The sequence below is a fragment of the Malania oleifera genome, chromosome 10 (genome assembly GCF_029873635.1).
Source record: "Malania oleifera isolate guangnan ecotype guangnan chromosome 10, ASM2987363v1, whole genome shotgun sequence".
Lineage (NCBI taxonomy): Eukaryota > Viridiplantae > Streptophyta > Magnoliopsida > Santalales > Ximeniaceae > Malania > Malania oleifera.
The window spans coordinates 93,397,077-93,416,174 of NC_080426.1; the positions used below are offsets into that span (position 1 = coordinate 93,397,077).

General features: G+C 36.6%; 1 protein-coding gene across 3 annotated transcripts in view; it reads left to right on the plus strand.

Annotated features, from left to right (window-relative positions):
- The first annotated feature begins 4,663 nt into the window (after positions 1-4,663).
- The window catches only part of LOC131166417 (isoamylase 1, chloroplastic), a 119,970-nt gene continuing 105,535 nt past the window's right edge, over positions 4,664-19,098 (plus strand). The window contains exons 1-4 of one of the 3 annotated variants that reach the window (XM_058124947.1): positions 4,664-5,298; positions 6,989-7,171; positions 7,363-7,455; positions 17,259-17,411. In XM_058124947.1, the coding sequence (XP_057980930.1) occupies positions 4,906-5,298; positions 6,989-7,171; positions 7,363-7,455; positions 17,259-17,411 (822 nt within the window). In that variant the 5' untranslated portion in view covers positions 4,664-4,905. The remainder of the gene's footprint in view (positions 5,299-6,988; positions 7,172-7,362; positions 7,456-17,258; positions 17,412-19,098) is intronic. The other 2 variants (XM_058124948.1, XM_058124946.1) reach the window with 2 other exon arrangements.

Sequence of the window (19,098 nt, forward strand, 5' to 3'; positions counted from 1 at the left end):
TTTTAAAAATGCCCCTGGCTCGGTAATTTTTTAACCCAGCCCATTTTCAAAATTAAATTAGCCCACTTTGTTTTACAATTTAACCCAGGCCGATCCATTTGAAAACCCCCACTCAAGCCCATTTTTAGACTTTTAACCTAGCCCATTTAAAATTTTTCAAACCAGCCCGTTTGCAAAATCCAACTTGAAACCCATTCTAAATTTTAAAACCCAAAGTACATTTTAACTGAACCCCTGAAGCCCATTCCAATTTTTAAAACCCAAAGCCTGTTTTAACTTAACCAACTTGAAGCCCATTCCAATTTTTTAAAACCTAGTCCATTAAAACTCTTTGACCCGAGGCCTCACTTTCAAAAATAACCCCAAGCTCGTAAAGAAAACAACCCAGCCCGTTTTTTTTTTTTAAAAAAAAAAACCCTCCAAGCCCATTAGCCTGAAGCCCGAACCATTTTTTTGAAAATTCCCCAGGTCTATTTTAAAATTTTACCCCAAAAACCCATTTTAAAATAACTGAGGCTTGCGTTTAATTTTTTTTTTTTTGGGCCTAATTTTAAAATACCCAGGCCAGGCCTAGTGTGAATTACCCCTCAACCCTGCATGTGCTAGGCCACACATGTGACCTAGCTCACTTAGGTCCACTCGAGGTCTCATAACTCACCTCGGGTTGACTCGCATGAGTCAACCCATATGTTCACTCACCAGGTCTGAAGACGAGTCCACTCATCTTCATACCCCTAGTTAACCAAGAAACTTTAGTTGATCAAAAGCCTTAACCAGAACACCGACAACCAGATCACCACAAAATTAAGCAACAATTACAAGGCCACCACCGAATCCGAATCATAATATTCGAATCCTATATCAACAAAACACAAACAGAAATAAAAATCAGTATAAGAAGGGAAGAATAGAACTTATCTTTTACCCTCAATCGAAGCGTATCTCCTTTAGGTCACAAAGTCAAGCTCCAACCTGGTACCTTAAGGTCACAGGAATTTTAGAGCCATGTAGTTTAGGGGAATCTCATAAGGATAGGTAGGGAGTGAGGAAAAAGCAGAGGACCGAACCCTAGGGTTTTCGATTCGAATAGAAAGAGTTAGGTCTTACAGAGAAAAGAGAGGGAAGCTGAGAGTTAGGTTTTAGGTTTAGGGTTTTTGAGCTTGCGATCAAGAATGAAGAGGAAGAACAGAAGTGAGAGAGGGAGAAGGTTTAAGGATGAGTTGGAGCCGGGGCTAGGGTTTTTATGATTTGATCTTCGTTTGCAGAGAAGAGAGATCAGAGAGGTTGAGATAAGGATTTAGGGTTCGAGGAGACAGAGAGGTGAGTGAAAATAAGGGAGAATGGTAGAGAGACCAGGGTTTTCAAGGTTTGATTGACAACAATTGAGGGAAGGTTGATGAACTAGAAACCCTAAGGTTTCTATTTGTAGAGAAGATAGAGAGGAGAAAACAGAGAAAGAAAGTGATAGGGAAAGAAATAAAAAAGAAGGGGGAGAATGCTTGAGAGAGGAGAGAGAGGGGATTCAAGAGAGAAGTGACAAAATGAGGAAAAATGAAATTTTTTAGTTTAAATATATCTGACCTCGGAATTCAGAGATCGTGCCACATGGGACCTCTTATCACCCTCGGATCAAAGTGATGCATGACCGAAATCTGAACTACTCATTTCTATGTTTCTTGTGTACTGCTCAGATCAGGCCACGTGATTAATCTGAGTGCCTTGAATGCCCACCGCATGATCAGAATCCCTGGCGATGATTTAGATCTCTACACGTCAGTAATCCGTACGTGCTTCATCGCTACCGTCAGATTACCACTTCTTAGCAATGGTCGAGATCATCAGCATCAGGAGTGTCATGAATGCTTGCCGCTCGAGCTTTGCTTCCCAAGTTTGTGGCGCTACACGTGGGCGCCTTGTCCCCTCGCTGTCAATGCATGATGACCCAGATTAAACCACGTCAGCAATGCGGAACCTTCTCCTATCCACTGTTGGATCAACACTTCCCATCAACAACCACGATCACCCTAGGGTAAATGTCTCTTTGTGTACCTGCTCCTCCATCCGCCAGACGACACCGGACAACCTTGTCCCCAGGAAATTAATGCTGGGAAGTGCCCTTCTCCCGCCGTTGGATCCCCACCATCAATGGACATCTGTGATGCTACTGCGTCACCTGTCTCCACTTGCATACACCCCCAATCAAGCCTTGACACGTGTGGTGGCCCTAACCCAACCTTAAACTAGTTCCCCTAGACCGGTCAATGTATGACAGGTTTCCTCCCCCCACCCTGAGCTGATTTTTATCGGTTCTTCTTTATTTCATTTACTTTATTGTTTAAATACTCAATAATTCACCAAAGATTCAAATAAATTCAGCAAAATTCAGACGAAATCACAAAAAAATTAGATAAGTTACAGAAAAATTCCAAAAAATATTTTGAGATTAGGAAATTATTTTTGTGCTTGAAAAATCATAAAAAAAAATCTTTGAAAAGGCTATAAAAATTCCAAAGAATATTTTAAATAATTGCTTTTTGTGCGCAAGAAAAATACCAAAAATTCACAAAAAATATTTTTTGCAACCAAAAATTGTTTTCTTGCACTTAGAAAAATCATAAAATCAGGAAAAATATTTTCAAGCCCAAATATTCATCGCTTTTGCCTTAATTCTTTTTTTTTTTTGTTATTTAAATTACTCAAAATTTGGGGAAAATATGAAAAATTACCAAAATTCAAAAAAATTAGGGAAAAAAAAAACTTATGAGGTTGAAGATAATTTTCGATACTCTTTTGAAGTATCAAAACCTCTCAGAATATTAATATTCACTTAGAAAATTCTATAAAAAATTTTCAAAATCCAGGAGCGTATTTTCCTAACTACCTTCTCGATTTTCTGATCCTAATGATTTCAAAAGGGAGGCATGAGCTCTTTAGAGTATGGTATGCCTTGGTTCTGAGGGAATACTTATAAGATATTTATTTTGTGTTTTTATGTACCATTTTTGAAAGGGAGTAATTGCGAAGGCTTATTACATTTGATTTTTGGGTTATTTTTCGATTAATTAGGTACCATTTGTAGGAATGGGCGCGTAGGGGACGTTAATACCTTCCTCTCGTGTAACCGAACTCTCGAACTCGACTCTGGTAACGCAAACTGATTCTACCCTTAATTGGGCAGCAATAATGTATTCTAACCACACTAAAAGGTTAGTGACGATTTCATCACATTTTATTTTCTACGAAAATATTATTTTTAAAACTACACTCTTTGTCCCAAGTTCGTGTCCGGGGATGTTGCGACAACATATTTTCAAATCGGTGGCTTGTAGATTGGACTTATCAAAGGGATTTCCTCGAGAGATCGCTACATATATAGTTTAGATATACTAGAACACCTATGTATGCATTGGGTTTATACTTAAACAATATTGTAACCCAAAGATTGTAGCTTTGACCTTGATCATAGTGAAAACCAAAGTGTTGTTCCGGTGGATGTAGGCTATTGCCGAACCACGTCAATCTTGTGCATGCTAATTGTGTTTTTGATTATTCTTATTATTGTTTGGTTGCTTCTTGAGTATGTTTCATCATTGAGTGATTGCATTAGTGATTGTTGATTGTTTCGTATTTTATTGTGAGCTTATGCTGCTCGTGTTTAAGTTGAATGAATGTCAATAAATACTTTAATACCTATATACAAAAATAAAGGAGATATTCAAAATTGTAATAACTATCTTAGAATTAAGGACTAAAAAATCTTTATGTTAGTGGTTTAAATCCACTTCTAAGTGAGCAAAGGGTCCAAAGGACACGTAGCCGAATTTTGAAATTCAAGTGGAAGAAGAAGCGACACAAATGTGAATGCTCCTACACTAGATGGCATTTTGGTGTCACCCTATCTTGTTGGAGGCAAATTTTTTAAAGGGAGGGACATCTTAGATGGTTTGAACATTTGCAACATAAGCCAAATATTTGCACTAGTAAGGAGGAGTGAGTTAGTTTGCGAAATAAAAGGGTAGTAACAATTCTAAAATAATTTGGAGTGAAATAATAAGTAAAGATTTAATAACCTTTAAATTGTTGAAGAAATTTGTTAACATAGTGTAAATTGTAAGAAAAAGATTAATTTATTCAACCCTACATAATAAAGACTTAAATTTTAAGTTGCTTTTTAGGAATGGAAAACTCTCGTACAGGTTAGTAATTTCAATTCAATTATGAACTTTAGTAGCCATTAGGTCCATTACTTGAATTTCTTTTTTCCCCAAAAATCATGCTAGTGTATATTTGGGTTGCTACGTGGAGTTCTCAACTTGCCTTGTTCCTGAGAATAGTTTCCAAATTGTAACAACTTCGAAAATAATAAAATAAACACTCGTCATATGTTAGAGACGCATTGAATTTAAATTTATTTTATGTTTGAATAAGATGTAAATTACATTAAAAATTTGTGTAGGTATATTCAAGGCTTAATTTTTATGCTTCGGAAATGTATATTACAATTAATATTTTATTGGATTTTTATATGCCATCAATGGCAGGGCGATCCAGCCGATCCTAATTAAGTCGGGCTTCAAAAGCAAACCTAATTAGTTTTGAAAAAAAAAGTAGTTCGGCGAGATTTTATGTTTTATTATTAGTTTTTCTTAACGGGCAAGAGACGCCGCTTGCTACATACATTTTAGAAAAGAAAAGAAGATGACAGAAGAATTGAAATGATGCGAAAATGGTGAGACTCCTGTCGACGTCGAGAGGACAAGAAAGCAGACACATAAGGTAGTAGACTGCTCAACTGCTTCATATCGACTCTATATCTCATTTCCGACTCCCGCTTTCTTCTCCATGATCACCTTCCTGGTTCCATCCACAAAGTAAATCAAACCATTCCTCTAATTTCTTCGGCCCATGGAGTTAACTGTGTCCGCTTCATGCGTACATTACGCCCCTAATTTCACTTCTGAAATGCCTCAATGGCGAAAACTTTACCCGAATCATCATCGGAATCTGAAGGGGGCAGAACGCAGACGAAGCGCAAATGCTTTGAATTTGGGCCTGTCTCGGAATGGGTCCGGGAATTGTGGAAGAAAGGAGTCGGTGGTAGTGTGCGCGCGAGAGAGCGGGACGGAGGTGGAGACTGCGGTGGTGGAGAAGCCGATTCTGCCGCCGTTTCAAGTCTCCCAAGGTTTGCCGACTCCGCTGGGCGCCGTGGCTCGGGACGGTGGGGTGAATTTTGCTGTGTATTCCAGTAATGCGACGTCCGCATGTCTTTGCTTGATGAGACTTTCGGACTTGGAGGAGGTGAATTGTTGCTGTTTGTTTGCTTATTCGTTCAAGTGTTATTGATTTGCTTTGCTGTAATCGAATCGGGTACTGTTTTCCTGGCATTTTGGAAGTAGTTTTGTTGTTTGGAAATGTCTGTAGTTCTTGCAAAAAAACCTCAAAAATGCTAACTGTATGACGCATTAGCTCTGGAAAATGGTTTATCGTGAGATTGAATGAAAATTGTGTTACTTTGGATGAAGAAAATGGGTGGCTTTATCGTCATACCGTCAGATCACGCTATGTAAAATTGTTAGTGATCTTGATAAGTAGTATTAGAATTTCAATGATCAGCATTTTACCTTTCAACACAAGCAAATCCTACCCCTCATTTATGTGGGGTTTGAACCACACCACCCCCTCCTTTCTTTCCTATTATTTTATTATTTTTTTAAAGCACACAACCCATGATTCTTGCATTCTATTAGGAAAGGGGATGAGCAAACTTCTGAAGGAAGTGTAGCTCATCTGTCTGTTAAGTTTAATGTTTGGTCCTTTGTCTGGAAATTTGATCCGATGGTAGTAGCTTCATATCTTAATTACTAATATACAATTTGGTTTTGTTTTCCTAATGAACTCATTTCTTAGGAAGGTTGATCTGATATAAATGGTTGAGTTTTTTTTTTTCCCAGCTAAATGAGCAATTGAATTTAATTTGTCTGCATATTTAAGATTTGATACTAAATGGGACCCTTTGGTTCATGTGTCCAATCCTTTATTAAAGTTGGCACAGAGAAATGTTTTACTATTCAGATTTCTGTGTTTTTTAGGACTTAATTGGGGTGGGTATTCATCAGAAGGCCAATGGATATGGTGCTGCACCTTCAAACAGGATGTGTGAACAAAGGCTGCATGGTTGAAGGCCATAAGAAACATTTTGAAGGAATATGAATGGCTGAGGATGTCACTGTGGTTAGAATGAACAGGCAGAACAAATTCCTCTGTTCCATTCTGAAAACTTTGGGGTTTAGCTGGCTTAATTATTCTTATTTTTCAAGTATGGCTTTAGACTCGATGCATCTGTGTAGTGGACATCAACTTAGCTCTGTTTTGAAACAATTAGATTGAACATATGTTTGTACGTAGTATTGTGTAACTCATTTGATAAACAAAAGTCATGGTGCAACTTAGTAGATTCTAACCTATCTTTCATTCTATTTTATAGGTAGAATCTGTTGCATTTCTTAGTTGATGAATGCCATCTGACATCTTTTATTCTGTTTTCTATATTTGGATACAATCTATGCATTACAAGGTACAAGCAAGGTACAAGCAAGAATGTGTGCCAATATAGATGGTTGAGTTTATTGAATCGTCTTTTTTGTTCCCACAGGGAGTAGGCAATTGAATTTACCGTGTCAGCATATTTAAGAGTTGAGACTAAATATTGGTTCATTTGTTCAAATCCTTTATTAAAGTTGGCACAGAAAAATGGTTTACTATTCACATGGGCAACAGGACTAGAGGTTTGGACCTCTTGGAAACCATGGCACTAGTACCATGTTATATTACCAATTTACCTAAAAGCTCAAGGTGTTAGAATGTGGGCCAAAAATGTATATTAACCTTTAACAAATTCCATTGGAATTTTATACTCAATCTTATAGCTTTTCAATTTTCTTGAATTGTATAGTTTGAATGACTAATCATTATTATTTGCTTAATGCAGAATAGAGTGACTGAGCAGATTTCTCTTGATCCATTGGCTAATAAGACAGGACATGTATGGCATATATTTTTAAAGGGAGATTTTGAGAATATGATGTATGGCTACAAATTTGATGGAAATTTTTCTCCTGAAGAAGGGCATTATTATGATTCTTCTCGAATATTGTTGGATCCTTATGCAAAGGTTAGTGATTTGTATAAGTTCATCCCCTGTTCATAATGTTTGCTGGAAGCTTTTTTTTTTTTCATATTCTTTGTTGATTTTGTTGGAAATAGTGTCATACTGCTTCTAGGATATGGATCATATAATATTTCCATTTGTTTACGAACTTAATAAATTTTTCAAATGCAACTGATTCTCTTTAATCAATCTAGGCAGTTATAAGCAGAGGGGAGTTTGGTGTCTTGGGACCTAATGCCAATTTCTGGCCTCAAATGGCTGGCATGATTCCTACTTCTGATGATGAGGTATGTAGTAAATGTGCATAGCTACTTCCACTTTAGTTGGTTTTTCTAAGTTTTAAGGAAATCATGAGAGAGATTAGTAGTTCTTTTAGTTGTCTAATTTATCTGGTTAACTTGTATATTTGCGCTTTTATCTTGCTAACTCTTCACTGTGCATCTTTGAAACATTATCTTTTCATCCTTATGGAACAAGAGCTTAACTATTGCCTGATTTCATAGGGGTATCTTGTGGTTTGGCACTCAAAGTTCTGAACCAATTTCTTCTGTTACTCTTGAAAGTTTCTTGTGCTTGAACAATTGATAGATTTTTGTTGCCTGAATTTATCTTTGATTTGGCATAACATGTTTTTGATTTGCTCATTCCTCTTTCTTTTCTTTCCATTGATCCTAGATCACATTCCTGCAAGCTGATATACCATTTCCTTATATTTATTGGAAAAGATTATTCTTTCAAAAGATTTTAGGATCAAGGATTATTAAAATAAAATAGAACAATGGGTTACATATGTAAAATAGACAAGCTGGATTAATTTCTTCTTTCATAAAAAGAGAGACTTATTTCTACCACTTTATTTTCCTTTTGTGGGTGCATTGACTTATTGTGTGTTGGGCTTTGGTGTTTGGTTGGACCCTGGTTTGACCATCTGTTTGACCCACCAGTCTGACCAGTTTGACTGACCTGTTGGCTTCACCAGTCAATCACTGGTCTAGGTTTTAAATCCTTGGCAGAACCAAATAGTGCAAGAGAAGGATGCATGAAAATTTAAGAAAATAATAGGAAAAAAAGAGAGTAAAAATGAACCATTGAATATTTGGTGAATTAAAAGACCTAATCATGATGATAGGTCTCACCCTCTATTTATAATATATATCAATATATATAAAATACATAACAATGATCACAACATTCTCACTAACTCATGCCTCCTAACATTGCAATAACACATGCTATGACAAAAAATAACTAGCAACACTCCCCTTAAGTTGGAACATAGATATCATAAATTTCCAGTTTGTTACAAATGAATTTAACGTGAGAACCTCCCAAAGCAATCTGAGATTTGTAATTCAGGCATCACATGAGGGGTTGTAATGAGCTTCTGTGCAAGTTTTTCCCGAACAAAGCGACAATCAACTTTAATATGCTTTGTGGGCTCATGGAAAATTGAGTTGGAGGCAACGTGAATTGCAGCTTGATTATCACACATCAACATATGTGGAAAACCAAGTTCTTCCAACATGTTCCTTAACCAAACAAGGTCACATGTAGAGTGAGCCATAGCATTGATACTTTGACTCAACATTTGACTTGGCAACCACAGTCTGCTTCTTATTCTTCCAGGACACCAAGTTACCACCAATAAAAATATGATGCGTGGTTGTGGATCGTCTATTGAAAGGTGACATTACCCAATATGCATTTGTATATCCTTGAATATAAGTGCGCTCTCGATCTTGATATAGCCCTTGTGAGGTATCTGGAGATGGGAATTTTAGCATTCCAGTGACTTGTTCTTGGAGAATCAAGAAATTGGCTCACAATACTTGTTGCAAAAGATATACTCGGTCGAGTAACTGTGAGATAGCAACTTTCCGACAAGTATATGATGCCATCTAGGGTTGGCCAAAAAGTCACCCATATTTGGAACTAAGTTATTGTTAAGATCCATGTGTGTGTTGATCGGTTTTATTGGATCTTAATAGTCCAATCTCATCCAAGAGGTTAAGAACATACTTCAATTGTGAGAAAATAGTTCCTATGTGAGAATTGGATACTTCTATACCCAAGAAGTACTTCAATGGTCCTAAGTCTTTGGTTTGAAATTTAGTCTGTAGAAAATACTTGAGGCATTGGATACCTTGATCATCATGAGTAATCACAATATCATCCACGTACACAAGTAGAATCCTGCCGGATGGAGAATGACAATAAAATACAGAATAATCTATTGTGCACTGTTGAAGGCCAAACTCAAGTACTACTATTCTGATTTTTGTCCAAACAATGCTCTAGGGAATTGCTTTAGACCATACAAAGATTTCTTGAGCCAACATGCTAAGCTCGACTTCCTTTGAGGAATAAACTCATGTGGTTGCTCCATATAGATCTCCTTATAAAGATCACCCTATAGGAATACGTTCTTCACATCCAATTAATGCATAGACCAATGGCACATGGTGGCTAAGGAGATGAACAAACGAGCTAAGGCAAGTTTAGTGATCGGGGATAATGTGTTTGAATAGTCCAAATTGACACCTAAGTATGTCCCTTAGCAATAAGGTGGGCCTTCAAATGGGTTAGAATCATTAGGAATAACCTTCACTATATACACCCAATGACAACCAACCTTCGACTTGTTAGGAGGAAGAGATACAAATTCCCAAGTACTGTTATGCTCTAATGCATGCATCTCTTCTACCATTGCAATCCTCCATCTAGAATGGGCCAAGGCTTCAAAAATGAACTCAAGGATAGCAATATACTAATAGAACAATAATATAAGAGTGATAAAAAATGATAGCAAATGAAATTTGAAATGGGATGTTTTGTGCAGATGTGTTTACCTTCTCAAACAACAATAGGAAAATAACATCTTAGGAAATACGATTGTCAAACAAGGAACCAAAGGCGTAGTGGTGGAAGAGGCTCTCCTCACTTGAGTTGCTGTTGTGAAAACACCTACAAATTAGGGTGATTGAGGTGATGAGAAGACTCAAACTAGATGAAGATGTAGATGGATGACTAGGCAGAGATAAGATGCCAGAATTAGGAAAATTAGATAGGGGAAGGGTCTCATCAAGGTCAAAAGTGTTCAAGGACTTAGAATAGTATGGTGTAGAACCAAAGAAGGTAATATTGGCAAAGACGAAAAAATGATGCAAGGTAGGACGATGACAACGATATCTCTTTTGAGTACATGAGTACCCTAGAAAAACACATTTTCATAGCACGAGTATCCAACTTATCCACCTATTAAGTTTGGGGGTTGGATTTGAATGATGGGTGAGATACCAATGCTAGTTTGAGATATTCTTTGGAGAGTTTGTGAAGGTCTATTTCCCATATTTACTCTATTTTCACTATTGTTCTCAAAACCAGACCGGACTGGCCTGTCGAGCCGATTGAACCAGTAACCAAATCCCTTCCTAGTTTGGTTTGAACAACTATAATGCCATCCTTCAACTTGGATAAAACCAGTTAAAACCAGCGAACTGAAAGACCTGGACAAGTTAGAATGAAACGGGTTTGACGTTTTTGCAGACCAAAATCTCCATCTCCGACGCTTGACAACCACCTGCGGTGCCTGCAATAGCCATGGATGCGGGAGATAGAGATAGAGAGATAGAGAGATAGAGGACGATTATTAAACTGTACAGATTTCATGGTGGAATTTCCTCTTGCAAGGAATTGTTCCAACACTTTCAGTTTCAAGCTTTTATTTAGAAAATTGTGGAAAGCTAATAAAAAGAAGTGGAAGATTCAAAATTTTATTTTTTGTTTGTAGAAAAAATGCTAGTGTTCTTGCGTGCAAAAGAAAGAATGAAGAAGCAGTGGTGTGCATACAGGAGATCAAGAGGATGAGGAAGGAATTGGAAGTCTGGAACTATTGGGAAACAAATTAGAGAAGTCAAAGTTACCAATGCCCTCGAAGAAGGGGCCAAAAAAAAAGGCAACAAAAAAAAAAGGGAAACAAGGAAAGGTGATTGAACTGTGCTTCACCAAGAGAAAAGGGTGGGATTCTACAATTGGGCTACCGCTTTTATATTGTATTTGGTCTTAATAAATGTTATATAACTAACCAATTAAATATATTTCATAAAATAATATAATCGGTTTGACTGGCAATCGAATCAGTCCAAAACAGGGAACCAAACAGCCTCACTGTTCATTGTCTGTTCTGGTTTTTAAAACATTGATTTTCACCCCTCATGCTATTTTTAAAGTGAGGAGGGGTTCCTGAATTTGTTTTTAGAAAGACCCATGGCTCGGCAATGATTCTTTTTCCACTTCTTTTCCTCGTCTTTTTATATTGTGCTCTGACCCAAATAGAGTTATCTCTTTCTTTGTGGACAATGCGAATAGATTTTTGGTCTCTAAGAATCTTCGTTTCAAGAGACCTCTAAATGATAGGGAAATAGCTTTTTGGTCTCTTAGAATCTTCATTTCAAGAGACCTCTAAATGATAGGGAGATGGTGGGCTTGTCTTCCTTGCTGTCCGTATTGAACAATTGCAAATTATCCTTGGGTAGGGGTGTTCATTTTTGATGTCTGGATCATTTGGGGGCATTTTCTTGTAAATCATTCTTTGAGTTTTTGATCTATTCAAACTCTCCCTTTCCTCTTTATCATTTTACTTGGAAGGTTAAAGTTCCCCAAAATATTAAAGCATTTGCTTGGTTGGTTGTACTTAACAAAATTAATACCAATAACTTGCAAGACTAGGAGACCTTTGAAGGCTATCTCTCCAGATGTTTTTGTGCTCTGTTATTGGAATTCCGAAACAGTCTCTCATCTCTTTTTGCATTGTGATTTTGCATGGAGGATTTGTAATTCAGTATTATGAAAGGGAGTTGGGTATGCCCCTATTCGGTGGAAAACTTGTTAGTCACTTCTTTTGCCGGCTTTGGAAGAAGGAAGGATAGGGCAGCTCTTTGGAAGTGTAGTAAGTACGCCGTTTCATGGCGTTTATGGTTGGAACATAACACATGGTTTTTTTCTGGGAAGAAGTTGAATTCGCCTTTAGTGTGGGAAAAGATTCAGTTTTTGACTTTTTTATGGTGTGTTGGGTATGGAATTTTCAAGGAAGCTAGTTTTTAGGATTTAAATAGGGATTGAAAGAACTGGTTGGCTTGATTTCTGATTTTTGTTCTTTTAGATTTTTTTTTTTCCAGATTTTCTTGGAGATGTCTTATTCTCTCTCCTTGTAAATTCTTTCCTTGAAAAAAAGGTTGTATCCAGTGCACAAGGCTTCCACTTTGAGTGGGGTCTAGGAGAGGTGGATGTTGGCGACCCCGTTTCATGGGGTTTATGGTTGGAACATAACACATGGTTTTTTTCTGGGAAGAAGTTGAATTTGCCTTTAGTGTGGGAAAAGATTCAGTTTTTGACTTTTTAATGGTGTGTTGGGTATGGAATTTTCAAGGAAGCTAGTTTTTAGGATTTAAATAGGGATTGGAAGAACTGGTTGGCTTGATTTCTGATTTTTGTTCTTTTAGATTTTTTTTTTCCAGATTTTCTTGGAGATGTCTTATTCTCTCTCCTTGTAAATTCTTTCCTTGAAAAAAAAGGCTGTATCCAGTGCACAAGGCTTCCACTTTGAGTGGGGTCTGGGAGAGGTGGATGTCGGCAAGCCTTACCCCTATTTTTGGAGAGGTTGCTCCCAAGTCTCGAATCCAAGACCACCCGTACCAAGGCGGAGGCACTTGCCATCGCACCAAGGCACGACCTCTTGTAAATTCTTTCCTTATTAATGAAATTTCTTTTGCTATAAAAAAAAAATTACCCACCTAGGGCTTAATTGATGAACAAAGGAGAGACAACCGAATATATGAGGATGTAAAGAAAATAAAGGAGCATTTGAGAAGAGGACAAAATAAGTTAGTTCCCACCAAGAATCGAGGCTGACATTCTATTGATAAGAGAGTTGGCAGTGATTAAAATATCACTCCAAAACACTTTAGGAACATTCATTTGGTGGGGTATGGTATGAGTGATTTTGAGGATATGTCTATTTGCAACTCTATTCTGTTGTGGAGTGTGGGCACACAATAACTAATGGATAATACTAGATGTAGTTTGTCCATACCAGATTTAGTCATATACGTAGTGAATTTGGTTCTGAAGTACTCTTTAATATTATCACTACAGTATTTGAATAGGCAAATCAAATTGATTTTTTATTTCAGAACAAAAAGCACAAAAGTTATAAAGCAACTTAGAATGATCCTTCATTAAATAAAGCCAAGTCATCCTTATACCATCTTTTGGTCATTTGACTAATGCTAATATGTCCTTTCCACTCCACAAAAGCATTTGGAAGACAAATGTTTCCTCTAAAATCGAGGCTTTTATTTTGTTGCTCGTTCTTAATAGGTTGACACAGAATCTGCGGTAGGGCTGGAGACATTCCAAGGCAGTATCTCCAAATGTGTGTTCTTTATGTTTTGATGGATCAGAAACAGTGCTTCATGCGTTTTTGGGTTGTTCTTATGCTTGGAAAATTTGGAATAAGCTTTTTGGTTTATTTGGAGAGTGTTGGGTTTGTCCAGAGTAGGTAGAGGATTTGTTAGCCACATCTTTTTCAGGGTTTGGTAGGAGCAAAGATGCCTTTGCATTGTAGAGAATGTGTGCTTGTCGCAATGTTTTGGGGAATTTGATTGGAACAATATGCACACATATTTATGGGGAAAAGTTGACTTTTTGTCACGGGATAGGATTCATTATTTTACCTCACTTTGGTGGTTTGCCACTGGTTGTTTTAAAGGAGTGAGTTTTTCAGATATTCAATGGGATCAACAAACATTTTTTTTTTTTTTGGGATAACAAAAAGGAGATTCCATTGATAAGAGGAGAACTTACAAAGAGGATAAAAAAACTTCTCCTGTCAAAATTCTGGAATAATTCAGAAAAAATAAACCAATAAAACAAAAAAACTGGAAAAATAATATTCAGAGCAGAAGATTCCTCCATTCTCGCTCAACCTCCAAACAACTAACTCCTTTAAAGCAACCGAAACCAACACCATAAAGAGGCCAGGTAATGAACCTTCTCCCACACCAGTTGCCAATTCAATTTTCTCCCTGAAAAAATCCGTGCATTACCACATTTCCAAAGTGCAACCCTATCCCTCCTGCCATACTCCTCAAAAGAAATAGGCAAGCATTGTTTGTTATTTTTGATTGTTTTTTTGTCCCTTTCATTTCTTGAATATGAGGACATCTTATTCTCTTTCCAATGAGTTCATCTTCTTTTCATATAAAAAAATGGGAAATAAATGGGAAATTAATAGAAATAGAGTAAAAATGAAGATGAAATTCAATTTAGTGTTAATGCTCACATTCCAATCTCACGATTATACATCAAACCTTCATATAGGCTTTCTCCTTATCCTAAATAAGGGAACAATATCCAGGAGATAATTGTGAATCCCTAAATAAGGAAACATTCTCTAGGAAATAATAGTAAATTCTTGAATTAGGAAACATAATTGAGTAAATATATATAGCAAATTCCCAGTAATAGAAAACCGTTAATGCTGAAAATTACATAAGTAAATCCAAATATTCTAAATTATGCTTACACATATGGTAAACATCACAAATACAATTGCCTTAATATGAAAGAATCCATTTGCCAACACCTACGGTGATGCAAGATAAACCACTCTACTTCAAAGCAAATTGTTAGCAGTAGCCACACCTTTGAATATTCTAGCATTCAGAAGCCTTCAATGTGGAGGGAAAGATCCAGTTTTCACCAAATATGCCAAATAATTTATTCCAAATAGACAACATGAAAGGACAATGAAAAAAAACAAATGTGCACAAGTCTCTCCACTCCTCTAACAGAAGACACAAACATCAGGTGCAGGGCTTTATTAGGTCATCTCTTCTGAAGCAAATCATTGGTGTTGATTCTTTCAAGTATCGCAATCCAAATGAAAGCTTTTCTTTTCAAGGGAGCTTTAGCCTTTCAAATCAATGGATTCAAAGAAAAAGAATCTGCGGTAGAGTCACAAATCAATTAAGGGAAAAAAGATTTACAAGAGAATTCCTTAGAAGTATCTAAGCTCCAAACCCTTTATCATTCCCCAATTGGACATAAAGAATCGAGCAACCTGGTCAAGAGAGCCAACTCATTAATCTCTCTCTTATTAAGATATCTCCCAAAATAGAAATTCTAAGAATACCTATCTTCTTGCAAAGGAAGAAAGGTGGACATAAGGGTATCATGAAGATTAGATAACTGAAAAAGACAAGGGGAATGTAATTGCCAAATGCATCTTCCCCCACCAATGATCTTTCCAAAAGCAAAATCGCTCCCTATTATTGAATACTAGACTTAAAATAATCATAAATATGAGATACAAACCTCCAAGGACTCGAATAAGTAATCTTAATTCCCACTTGAGCATCCCAACTATTTTGTAGTATTCTAAATTTACTGCAAATTACCTTATGCCAAAGAGAATTAAGTTCTAAAGGAAAATATTATAATCATTTCCCCACCAAAGAAATGTTTTTGGACACCAAACTACCAAGACCCAAGCTTCTCTCGCTTTTAGTGCCACACAGTCTCCCAACCTGCAAGATTATCACTAGTACCCTCTCCTCACTTGACCATAACAAGTCCCTCATTAACTTCTCAAGCCTCTGTGCTAATCTCACAAGGATTCTAAAAATAGAAAGGTAATACAAAGGGATGGAAGATAAACAAGGGTCGATGAGGGTAATACGACCCCTTAGAGCGAAGAATGCTCCTTTCCACCCGTCCAGTTTCCTAGCCACACTCTTAAAAACAGGGTCCCAGAAAGAGTCAGCTTTGGGATTACCACCTAGTGGGACTCCTTAATAAGTAATAGGCCAAGCCAAAATGGCACAACCTGTTGGCCTAACAAAAGGGTCATTAATACCAATACCTACAAGATCACTCTTAGAGAAATTAATTTTCAGCCCCAACATTTTTTCAAAATCTTGTAAGATGGTCAACAAATTAGAGAAGTAGCGTAGTTAACTAATAGGAAGAGAATAGTATCGTTTGTGAACTGAAGAAGTGATATGATACAATCCTCATAACCTACCTTAATCCCCTCCACCAACCCTCTATCTACACCTCTCTCAATCATCCTACTCAAAACATTAATGGTCCACCACAATAGTAAATAGGAAGGAGAGAGGGTATCTCCCTGTCTTAGACACCTAGATACACGAAACCAAGACATAGCCTCGCTGTTTACTAAGACTGGAAAGACTACAGAAGATAAATACCCTCTAATCCATTTCCTCTACCTCAGGCCAAAGTCCTTTCTCGCCATAACCTTGTCCAAGAAGCTCCAGTTCACCCTGTCATAAGCTTTCTCAAATCCAATTCAACACAAGACCCCTCTTATTCCTTCAAACAGCATCCTCAACCACCTCATTAGCTGTCAAGGCAGTATCTAGCATTTGTCTATCACCTAAGAAAGCACTCTGGCTGAGAGAGACAGTGTACTTTAGAACTGTAGCCAACTCCACGATTACACCTTAGTCAAGATCTTATAGAAACTTGTTAAACTAATTAGTCAAGATCTTATGTTGTATTACATTTTGGTTTCAATTTTTTTTTTCAATTTAACCTGATATTTAGGTTTTGCAAATTGGAAACTATTTTCTGATTCTGTAATAGTTAATCTTCTGACTTCTGCAAGTGCTTCTGTATATATTGTTTTTGTTTTTGTTTTTGTTTTTTTTTTCGGTCTATTGAAACTGCAATTTGTATTATTATAATTAATCTAGCACATGCATAAATGTGTACTCACATGCACTCACTCATCCACACACATAACACTCACATATTAGTTATATTGATTATATGATTTGAAAGATTGCTCTTGTACTTCTAGCTAACTTTTGAAGGGCAAAAAATTATTTTTATTTATTTTTCTTTTGTTAAAAAAATAGCACCAAAAAGCATTTGACTCATAAAAATTACAATTTAAAATTGCTTGCAGTTCCATGCTTTATTATTTTGTGCCTATGCTCCCCCCTCATGCAGGTGCAATATCAACATTCTAGAGTATATTTAATTTGTTTATTGATGTTTTCAGTTTGACTGGGAGGGCGATTTACCTCTTAAGTATCCACAAAGAGATCTTATAATATACGAAATGCATGTTCGTGGATTTACAAGACATGAATCAAGCAGGACTGAGTTCCCTGGCACATATCTTGGTGTAGTGGAGAAGCTTGATCACTTGAAGGTGTGTATTGAAGAAAATTTTTAGAAATTTCCATGAGACTATCTAGATAAATTTGGTTTTTATGATGGCATGAATAATTTAAGTTTTACATATTATTCAACTTATTATGTTTGTTGTTGTCCAAAGGGATTTAAATGAATAAAAAGCTAGGGACATAATCTTATCACTAAGGCTTTCTCTTGTTGAGGTGAATTTGGTTAATGAAGTTTCATAAGAAATATGGTTGCAGCAAACTTCGATTGAGGCACAACTTCCTATGTGATTCTACTAAGAAGCTGAAGGAGAATTTAGAATCCACAAGAATTTGTGGATGTAGAGTGCATTGGTATGCTGTATGGGTTGATGTGAAGATTAGTTATGGTAATAGTCTCATGGCTTTGGAGGAGATAACAAGTTCAATGTTTCATGGTCTAGGTTACTGTGAAGCATTGATATAAGTTACATAAATATGGCGTGACATGGATATAAGCACATGGAAAGCCCTAGAAAACTAAGGTGCAGCATGCCGATATGACAATAAGTATGAGATTGGAGTTTGGGTAATCTATTTTGTTTTTTCCTGGCTAAAAATGGTTGGAACTTGAGAAGTTCTAGAAAATTTAATTGAAACATATGAATGAGTGAAATTGAAATGAGGATGTTGGAATGGATGGGTTGCAATACAAGAAAAAATATAACAAGAGAGGGTTCAGCACATGAGAGGTGAGGGTTAACATCTATTGAACATGGGACATGAAAAAAATGGTTTAAAATTTTTTTTCCAAATTTCTTTGAAATTTCGAGATTTCGATAAATTTTGGATAATTCAGGGAAATTTCGATGAAAATTTTGCAATACGGAAATTGAATGCCATTTCAATTTCGAGGGTGGTGGAAAATGGAAATTTTGATGGAAATTTTGACAATTTCGTGGAAATTTAAAACCATGTGGGTGAGTAATACCAACTTGTCGGTCCATGATCATTGGTTGCTTACCTTAAAGATTGGTTCTATTGTGGAGACATTTTGGGCTGTCCATGGTTATTTGACAGGAGGGTTAAGCACGGAGGATATAGAAATTCTTATTCCCTCTCCTTTGACAAGAAAAAAGTATAGGTTGATGCCATCTTAAGCTCTTTCACTCACCAAATTGAAGTGTAGTGCTGGTTCTTTTTTATGAAGTGAGATGACTCTATTCATGGTGATGGAATGCTTGGTACTTTCCCCAACTCGATGGAGTGGAGTTCTTTTTTGAAGGACGAAATTGATGTGTAGGGTAGGAAGTGTGTATTAGAATGGATCATTTTGACCCAATTTGGAGTCCTATTTCAAAGAATAGTGTCGATGGTTTCATCGGGTGCTAAACCCAACTGTGTTTAGTTAATTAGTAGTTTATTACATGTGTTAGTTTGCTTGTAGTAGGATCATGTGTTTTGGGGGCTTGTTTGTAATGTTTGTGTATTTTTGGGGTGCGTTTGTAATTTCATGCATCCTTAGCAGTTTATATGTAATTTCTTGTATTATAGGCTTCCTTGTAAACAGTGTGTGTGAAAGCCATGTAAGAGCTAAATATTGAAGAATTTGAATTGAGAAGTGAATGTGAGGTATCCCCTAATTGTATCTCTTTTTTCCCCTCGTCTTCCTTCTTCCTTCTTCTTGTTCTTCCCCTCCCCTTTTTTCTCCTCAATTTCTTCTAATAGTACTACATC